General features: G+C 38.6%; 1 protein-coding gene across 1 annotated transcript; it reads left to right on the top strand.

Moving 5' to 3' along the window:
• Window positions 1–8,296: 8,296 nt before the first annotated feature.
• On the top strand, window positions 8,297–9,897 carry LOC129622952 (olfactory receptor 7G1-like). Its single transcript, XM_055539910.1, has 2 exons — window positions 8,297–9,208; window positions 9,760–9,897. Exons 1-2 carry the CDS (start codon window positions 8,297–8,299, stop codon window positions 9,895–9,897), a joined length of 1,050 nt encoding a protein of 349 aa, XP_055395885.1.
• Window positions 9,898–10,111: the final 214 nt, after the last annotated feature.

Here is a 10,111-nt window from a genome sequence, read left to right as displayed (position 1 = left end):
TTCAGAGTCAGGAAATGTGCAGGAGCAGGAAATTAGAGATTCATTCATTCCTCCATGAAGAGGCTTCATATTAGGCTGATTCCCCTCATGGACTCAGATTGCTGAAATAGATGCAGGCATATCTAGACATGATTACTGGAGACAAACAAAACTGACTGTCCTTCAATGAGTCTGTTGTTAATTGAAGTTCTATTTATAATAGATATTTCCATCGCATCACCCATAAGGTATTACCTTCAATCTTATCACTGAGAAATGGATCATATGCCACCTACTTAATCCAATTCCTGATATTTGAAATTGATTATTCTTGAGCCTTATGCTTGCCATTTGTAGTTTAATTACTGCTGGAAAGTTAATCTCTATAAGAACAATAAACACTAGTGTTATTGTGTTTCATAAGTTTCCTATACCCTTGAGTCCTTGTATTTTTTCCATTGTTTCAGCAATTTGATTTTTAAAAATTTTTACCTTTTATTGTGGACCACTTTTAAAGTCTTTACTGAATTCATTACAATATTGCTTCTGTTTTATGTTTTGGTTTTTTCAGCCACGACGCATTTGGGATCTTATCCCCCCAAGCAAGTATTAAATCCCCATCACCTGCATAAGTCTTCTTTGATTTGTTTTCTTTTATTCTTATATTTATCAGGTTTTCCCTGATAAATATTTGAGTAATATAATAAAATAAATCATTGTTTTGTAGGCAGGGAAAATGTTTTTAATCTTCCTCTGGCATCTTATTTGCTATGAAATTTTTCATTGGCTTATGCCTAAGAATGTATCTGTTTTCACTTTTCTTTTAGTCATCTTTTTCATTTTTAGTTTTTTTATTTTAATTAATTAATTTTTTTTAATTGAAGGATAATTGCTTTATAGAATTTTGTTGTTTTCTGTCAAACATCAATAAGAATCAGTCATAGGTATATATATGTCCCCTCCCTCTCAAACCTCCCTCCCATCTCCCTCCCCATCCCACACCTCTAAATTATTACAGAGCCCCTGTTTGAGTTATTGCTGTGTTTCTTACACATTTTGGTAGAGTCAACACAGAGGAACATCATTGAATAAATTTAACTGTGTCATGGATGTCTTAGTGTATTGGGTTTAGTCTTAGGGCTCTCATGGAAAACTTGATGTGTCTCTATGAGGAAAGTTATTCTATGAAAAACTACTTTCCTTTGACAAAGAGATGTTGAGAGTAAGACAAGAGAGGACAAAAGGGAAGTAGAGAAGATCAGTGAGATCACCTTCCCAGAAGGACGAAAATTTGAGGCCATCAGTCAGAACCACATGTGGGTGAGGCGGTAGAAACAGTGGAACTGTCAAGGGAGAGTCCAGGCAGTGGTGAAGAACTTTAAAAAGGCGAAGAACCTTGTTCATTGTAGATTGTGGTTAGTTGCATCTGATTCTTTGTAACTCTTTGGATTGTAGTGCGCCAGTCTCCTCTGTCCTTGGGATTTTTCATGCAAGAATACTGGAGTGCGTTGCCATTCCTCCTCCAGAGGAATCTTCCCGACCCAGGGATCAAGCCTGTGTTTCCTCAGTCTCCTGCATTGCAGACAGATATCTTTACCCACTGAGCCACTGGAAAAGCCAGAGGGGTCGTTTTACTTTCAGCACCACATCTGGAAAACAGCTCCCTGCTTGGCCCTCTTGTTAACTCCAGAGCTTCCTTCATTGAGGTTCACAAAACAGCTGCCGATTTGAATAACGTTAGACCCTAGTTCATACTGAGAGTTCCCTGATCTTTAGCAAGAACTGTGGATTTCGAGCCTCAGGGGAATGGGGCATGTGAAGGATGAGAGAATTTTTAATAAACATTTTGTGAGACTATGATGACCTAAGATGCATAACTTTCATATGAGGACATGGGGAAATATATTATCATTACATTTATAATTGGGAATACAGAAGGATCTTTCCTCGGTTTTACTTATTAAAGTAGCATATGCAAAGTGATGCTTAAAGTCTATGTGTAGTTCTGCGAGAATGGTAATATAATAGCCATGCATGTACCTATCCTATCCTGAAGTTAAATAAGTAAAACAATCCCTTAATTATAGAATGCAATTTTTCTCCCACCTACATCACACTCTCCCCTCCCAGTGACAAACAAAATCGTGACTTTTTAATTCTTTTTTCTTTCATTTGATCTTCTGTTAGGTTGACTCCTGTGAATTTGCCATTATTTGATCATGTTTGCACCATAAAACTGACAATAGGATGAAATATCACTGTCTTATCACCTCTGTATGTATTCCTTTGCAATTTATAACTTGATGACTCATTAAAATTTAATTGTTATGCTTTAACCTTTTATCTTGATTTTTTCTCATTATTGCACTTGGGAGATTTCAATGTTATCTTGGAGTGTATCAGTAAATAATTACTTTGCAATATTCTGTATATTTACATTGTGTTTGGAGACTTCAAAACAGATATTTTTTATCATATTGATGGTAATTTTGTTTGTAGCTAATTTTATGCTGTTATGAGTAAATCTGAGTATTCTTTTCTATTTCTCATGGTAGCATGAGGGGATCCATATCGTCATCAACACCTTTTCATTTATAGTAACAATGTAAAAATTACTTCATCAACAGACATACCTCTTATTATTACATAACTGAGAGGATTTTGATGCATTTATTTTCTTTCAAATACCTAAATGTGATAGATCTACTGAGTTGTTCATAATTTTCTCATTAATTCATATGAGCTTTTTTTTTTTACATAATCAAGATATTAGTGTTAGTTATACAAAATCAACCCTGACTATTCATTGGAAGGACTGATTCTAAAGCTGAAGCTCCAATGCTTTGGCCACCTGATGCAAAGAGCCAACTCATTGGAAAAGATCTCTGATGCTGGTAAAGATTGAAAGCAAAAGGAGAAAAGTGAGGCAGAGGATGAGATTGTTAGATAGCATCACCAACTCAATGGACGTGAATTTGGGCAAACTCCAGGAGATAGTGGAAGACAGAGGAGCCTGGCGTGCTGCAGTTCTTGGGGTCACAAAGGGTTGAACACAACTTAGCAGCTGAACAACAAAAACCATACCAACTGCAAAATTATTTCTTAAGTGTATGACCTCTTTTTGGATATCCTGTACAGTTTTATTTTGTATGAACACAAGTGCATCATTTTAGTTGCATAGTTAATAGCTGCTAATACTTTACATAATGGCATCACTTAACAGGTCTTATTTATGAAAACAACAGGGTTTCCCTGGTAGTTCAGCTGGTAAAGAATCTGCCTGCAAAGCAGGAGACCCCTGTTTGATTCATGGGTCAGTAAGATCCCCTGGAGAAGGGATAGGCTACCCATTCCAGTGTTCTTAGGCTTCCCTGATGGCTCAGCTGGTAAAGAATCCACCTGCAATGCAGGAGACCTGGGTTTGAATGAAAAAAATAGTACTTCAGTCTGAAGAATTCCCAGTCTTGGCTTTTACATTTGAAATATGAATTTAGTTTTCCCTTTGATGTTAAGCAGGATCCAAATTCATTTTTATGTACCTGTATAAACTTCCCATTTATGTATAGATTTCTTTATGGATTCTATCTTCTGGTCAATAGGTCTTCTATTTATCCCTGAGCCAATATAAAACATTTTAATTATTCTAGCTCACTAGACTAATAAAAATAAATTTATTGTGGTAACAGAGAAGCTTCGGACTCTGTTGATTACAATCACAAGGTACATTGTGTCATAACTTGAGTGCTTCTCTGATAACTTATGATGCAGTGTAAAAGCATTGGTAATCAAGGGCCAGAATTTCAATGAATTGCCCATTATAATGAGGTCAGAATATTCAATCTACTACTTTGGGGAAATTGATACTGAAATTCTATAAAGGGAATGGAAGATGCCTATCACATGCTCAGTCTATTTTTAAAATTTTAGTAAAACATATAACATGAAATTTCCAATCTTAATGATTTTTAAGTGGGCAGTTTTGTGGCATAATTGCATTCACCATGTTACGCTGTCATCACCAAGATTTGTTTCCACCTGTTTTTCATCACCTCAAACTCTCCCCCGACCTCAGTTCCTGGCAAACTGTAGTCTAATTTCTGTTTCTATAAATGTTTCTACTCTAGCCATTGCATATAAATGGAATGATACAATAAATGTCTTTTTTTCTTTTTCAATTTCTTCTTGTTAAGAAACTATTTTTTTTAAGTCTTTATTGGATTTGTTACAATATTGCTTCTCTTTTTTTAATGTTTTGGTTTTTTGGCTGCGAGGCATGTAGTATCTTAGCTTCCCAACCAGGGGTCGAACCCACACCCCTTATGCTGATGGACAAAGTCATAACCACTGAACCATCAGGGAAGTCTGTCTTTTTCAATTTCTTTCTGTGAAGTTTTTCAAACATACAGAAAAGTTGAAAGAATGATATAGTGAACACCCATTTGCCTGCCACCTACATTGAATAGTTAACTTTTTGCGACAATTTGCTTTATTGATCTATGTACACTATTTTTTCTTTTTTGTTGTGTTAAAATACACATAACATAAAACTTACCGCCTGAATCATTTCTGCGTTCACAGTTTAGTAGTGTTAGGCATAAGAACATTTTAGTCTTGCAAATCAGAAACTCTATTCTCTTAAAACAAGAATTCTCCTTTTCTGCCTCTTCACAGACCTAGATAACTATTGTTCTATTTTCTACTTCTATGAATTTCAGTACTTTAGATGGTTCATATAAATGAAATCTGTCTTTTTGTGACTGACTTGTTCCACTTAGCCTAATGTTCTCAATTCTCATCCATATTGTGGTATATGGCAAAATTTCTTTCCTTTCCAAGACTGAATAATATTCCATTGTCTGTAAATAGCACATTTTGTTTATCCATTCATCCATTGGGTCACTCCCACTTCCTGATTATTATAAATTGTGCGACTATGAACGCTCAGCTGGTAAAGAATCTGATTGCAATGCGGGAGACCCTGGGTTTCGATTCCTGGGTTGGAAAAATCCGCTGGAGAATGGACAGGCTATCCATTCCAGTATTCTTGGGCTTCCCTGATGGTTAAGCTGGTATAGCTGGTAAAGCTGCAAAAGAATCTTCCTGCAATGTGGGAGACCTGAGTTCAATCCCTGGGTTGGGAAGATCCCCTGGAGAAGGAAACAGCTACCCATTCCAGTATCCTGGCCTGGAGAATTCCACGGACTGTACAGTACAGGGGGTCGCAAAGAGTTGGACACAACTAAGCCACTTTCACTTTCATGAACAAGTTCGGTTCAGTTCAGTCACTCAGTCCTGTCTGACTCTTTTTGGGTGTATGTGTGAGTTAAGGTTTATTTGGGACAAAATGAGAAGTATAGCCCCAAAGATAGCATTTCAGATAGCTGAGAAACTGCTCCAAAGAGGTAGAGGGGAAGGTCAGTGTTACATATGATTTTAGTGAAGAGGGTACATGCAGTCAAGCACACATTTTGGCAGAGGCTTGCTGCTAGTCTCATGTCTGACTTTACAACCCCAGGGACTGAAGCACTCCAGGCTTCCCTCTCCACCACCAACTGCCAGAGCTTGCTCAAACTCGTGTGCAAAGTTGTGGAAATGTCTCTTAGAATCTTAATTTAAAATTTTTAAAGAATCATTATTTTTTAAGTCTTTATTGAATTTGTTACAGTATTGCTTCTGTTTTATGTTTTAGCTTTTTTTGGCCATGAGGCATGTTGCATCTCTATGAGAGATGGAGACCATGAGGTCTATCGAGGAGATAAGGGTTTGATCCCTGTGGTAAGATCCCTGGTCAGGGAGCAAAGATTTCCACCCCCACCATGCCTCGCAGCCAAAAAAAACAAAAACATAAAAATAGAAGCAATATTGTATCAATAGCAAATTTCCACCTGGGCCCTTGACAGCTAAAATTTTAAATCTTTATATCATGTGTATTTTTCTGTTATTTTATGTGTTTGGAGCAAATGATGTTAAGAAGGTAAGGGGTGACATTACCAATGCCATCTTTTCTCTTGTTAGTTTTAATATATCAAGAAAATTGTAGGTTAATATAGGCCATATTGTAGCAGTGATAAATCCATAGATATATGAAAATATTGAATTCCTTAAAGATGAAAAATAGTTTAATCAATATTAATGTGGAGTACCACCTCCACCTATTAGATAATGGATAAATCTAAATAAATGTTCTCAGATTATACTTGCCCACTATTGTTTTACCATGACTTTTTAACTGCTTATGAGTCTATGAAAAATTAAGGAATGGACATGAGCAGGTACAGATGTTGAAAAGTGGGTAGTCTGTACTTAGCCTGAATTCCTACAGTGTAGAGTCCTCTTATTTACTTGTTTATTTGCTTATGATTTCACTGTGTCTTCATTGCTGCACACAGTCTTTCTCTAGTTGTGGCGAGCAGGAGCTCTTCTTCGTTGCACAGGCTTCTCATTGCGGTGGCTTCTCTTGTTGCAGACACAGTCTCTGGGTGCATGGGCTTCAGTAGTTGTGGCTCATGGGCTCTAGAGCACAGGCTCAGTAGTTATGGTACATGGACTTAGTTGCTCAGTGGCATGTGGGACTGTACCAGATCAGAGATCTAACCCGAGTCCCCTGCGTTGGCAGACAGATTATCCATCGTACACCAGGGAAGTCCCAGTGTAGAGCGTTGACCTACAGGTTTGCACTGTCCTGGGATCACAACGACAATAAATTGACTGGTTAATGAGGAGCTTTGGAAATTGAATCTCCGGAGTTCCAGACTGCATGAGTTCCATCTGCCTGTGACCATCTCAATCAACAGTTCTTTCTCAGAAAAGAAACAGCACACCTGAGACTCCTCATAACAGATCCCTCCTGTCCAGGAGCTGGTGACTCACTCAGACCTTCTGTTCTTTCTAAGGACAGCTCTTCCAAACCAGACACGTGAAGCATCATTCCACTGTGATGTCAGCCAGGTAACCTAACCTCCCTCTGTCAATGTTTGGAAATTATAGCAAGTATTTTGCAATAGGTACATCCAGGGGAAGCTGTGAAGAGTGTACATATATTAGATGATCACAGCTAGGTCATCCATGGGTCTCCTGCCAAACTGTCTATCATCTTCTTCAATATTTCCTTGTACTTTGCACCAGTACTCAAAAACCTTTCATTTATTAATATTTTACTGACTCTCTGCTATGACAAGGACCACTTCTTCCTGAGTAGAAAGTTGCCCATTCTTAGTCAGGGTGATTTTGAAGAACTGTCTGACATTTCTTTGTGTTTCTTTAATATAGGAGGTGTGCAAAAAAAGTTGATAAATTTCACCTTATCAGCCCATTCCTGGTCCTTGACACACCTAGGAATTATCTCTGTTGTTTGAGTCCGAGGTCAGTGGGGATTCAGACAGAATCTTCAACTGCCTCCCTAGTCTGTTTCTTCTTATAAAATTACCAAATGTTTTAAATAATCAGAGCAGCATAGATATCAATAGAATGTTGTTGCTCAGTTACTCAGAGAAGGCAATGGCAACACCACTCCAGTACTCTTGCCTGGAAAATTCCATGGGCGGAGGAGCCTGGTAGGCTGCAAACCATGGGGTCGCTAAGAGTCGGACATGACTGAGTGACTTCACTTTCACTTTTCACTTTCATGCACTGGAGAAGGAATGGCAACCCACTCCAGTGTTCTTGCCTGGAGAATCCCAGGGACGGGGGAGCCTGGTGGGCTGCCATCTACAGGGTCTTACAGAGTCGGACACGACCTAAGCGACTTAGCAGCAGCAGCTCAGTTGCTACCTTATGTAACTCTTTTGCAACCCCATGGACTATAGCCCACCAGACTCTTCTGTCCATGTGATTTCCAAGGCAAGAATACTGGAGTGGGTTGCCATTTCCTTCTCCAGGGGATCTTCCCAAAGCAGGGATGGAACTTGTGTCTCCTGCATTGCAGGTGGGTTCTTTACCAGTGAGCCACCACGAAAATCCTATAGATAGACTATTACAAGTTACCCGTGTCAGATTCATGTTGATGTATGGCAAAACTAATACAATATTGCAAAGTAATTAGCCTCTAATTAAAATAAATAAATTTAAATTTAAAAAAAAAAAGTCACCTCTTAACCATTTCCAGGTTTAATTTTGATTATTGACTGTTATATCAGCTTTAGGTTCTTTTTACAGTATCAGAAAATTATGCATCAGAAGATTTTCCTTTCTCACCACCCTCCATTAGCCCCCTTCCCTTCCCAGGGTGCTTTCTTCCTCTTGTGATAGACCTGCTGCTTGTCTAGGGATGATATATTTTATTTTCTATTTCATCTTTTTCATCAGATTTATCAATAACATGGAGCTCAGAAACAAAACGGGTGTTTCACAATTTCTTCTCATGGAAGTGACAGAGGATCCAAAGCTGCAGTCCCTTGTCTTCAGCCTGTTCCTGTCCATGTACTTGGTCACTGTGCTGGGAAACCTGCTCATCATCCTGGCCATCAACTATGACCCCCACCTCCACACCCCCATGTACTTCTTCCTCTCCAACCTATCCTTTACTGACATCTGTTTAAGTACAACCACAATCCCAAAGATGCTGATGAACATCCACACACGGAACCAAAGCATCTCTTACGCAGGCTGCCTCACGCAGGTCTGCTTTGTCCTGGTGTTTGCAAGTCTGGATAGTTGTATTCTTTCAGCAATGGCCTACGATCGCTATGTGGCCATTTGTCATCCACTGAGGTACACTGTCGTCATGAACTCTTATCTCTGTTGCTTGTTGATTCTTCTTTCTCTGTTTACTAGCATTGTGGATGCCCTGCTCCACAGTCTGATGCTCTTGCAGCTGTCCTTCTGTACAGATCTTGAAATCCCCCTCTTCTTCTGTGAAGTCGTTCAGGTCATCAAGCTTGCATGCTCTGATACCCTCATCAACAATATCCTGATATATTTTGCATCTAGCATATTAGGTGGTATTCCTGTATGTGGAATCATTTTCTCTTATATTCAGATAGTGTCCTCTGTGTTGAGAATAGCATCAGTAAGTGGAAAGTATAAAGCTTTTTCCACCTGTGTGTCTCACCTCTCAATTGTGTCCTTATTTTATGGGACAGCTTTTGGTGTGTACGTTAGCTCTGCTTTTAGTAATGCTTCCAGAAACACTGCAGTGCTTTCAATGATGTACAGTGTGGTCCCTCAAATGATGAACCCCTTCATCTATAGCCTGAGAAACAGGGATGTGAAGGGTGCCTTGAGGAAACTTGTCAGTATCTAGGACATCTTTTCTTCTGGGATATCTCATTTGCTTTGCACTGGGGTTTCTGGAACGAGTCAAAGTGATAGAAAAACTGGGCAAGCCAGAATGTTTGCCTGGTTCTTTCACCACCAAATTCTTTGAAAATAACTATGTAACATAATGAAAAGTTCATTTTAACTTTGGGTTTTGATTGCTATGAGAGCCTTAGCTTGACTATACGGAGTACGGCTGCTTCTAAGAAGTTCACCCTTATAAGCGCTACTTAGGACAATGCCTGGTGCCTAGTAAGTACACAATAAAGTTAACTAGTATCACCGTGTTCCATACTTGCCTATATTCATCAGTTTTGTAAACTTAATGTTCTCACATATTTTTATCACTTGCCTCAGCAACAAGATTAGTTTTCTTTCATGTTATGTTTATCAGCTGCTTTTTCTAGTCTGCATAATGAAATAAAATAAGTTGTGTTCAGGTAGTCAGGGTAATTACTGATAATCTTCTAGCATTTTATTTGCTTTCAGCTTTCTCATTGGCCTATTTATAAGAATGTGTCTGAGTTTTCAGTTCTCTCCTCAATCATCTTATATTGCTGTATTTCTTACATGTCACTGGTGGAGTCTGAAAAAAAAAACAACATTAAAATGAATTGTATCATTGATGTCATAGAGGACTGGTTGCAGTCTTGGGGATCTTAATGCAAAACTTTTTTTTCTATTTTAATTATATTTGTTTATTTTTTACTGCACAGGGTCTTCTTTGCTTTGCACAGGCTTGCTCTAGCTGCAGCCAGCGGGGGCTGCTCTTCATTATGATGCTAGGACTTCTCATTGTGGTGGTTTCTTTTGCTGAGGAGCACAGGCTCTAGGCTTCAAGAGTTGCAGCATATGGGCTCAGTAGTTTTGGCTTTCT

Source organism: Bubalus kerabau, chromosome 1 (genome assembly GCF_029407905.1).
Source record: "Bubalus kerabau isolate K-KA32 ecotype Philippines breed swamp buffalo chromosome 1, PCC_UOA_SB_1v2, whole genome shotgun sequence".
NCBI lineage: Eukaryota > Metazoa > Chordata > Mammalia > Artiodactyla > Bovidae > Bubalus > Bubalus kerabau.
This window is presented reverse-complemented; position numbering and strand designations above follow the sequence as displayed.

Excerpts from the sequence above, each read along its gene's own strand:
- LOC129622952 (XM_055539910.1), top strand. The coding sequence starts at position 8,297 with ATGGAGCTCAGAAACAAAACGGGTGTTTCACAATTTCTTCTCATGGAA. Across the intron at positions 9,209-9,759 it reads AGGGTGCCTTGAGGAAACTT|TTTTCAGTTCTCTCCTCAAT; the intron begins GTCAGTATCTAG and ends AATGTGTCTGAG.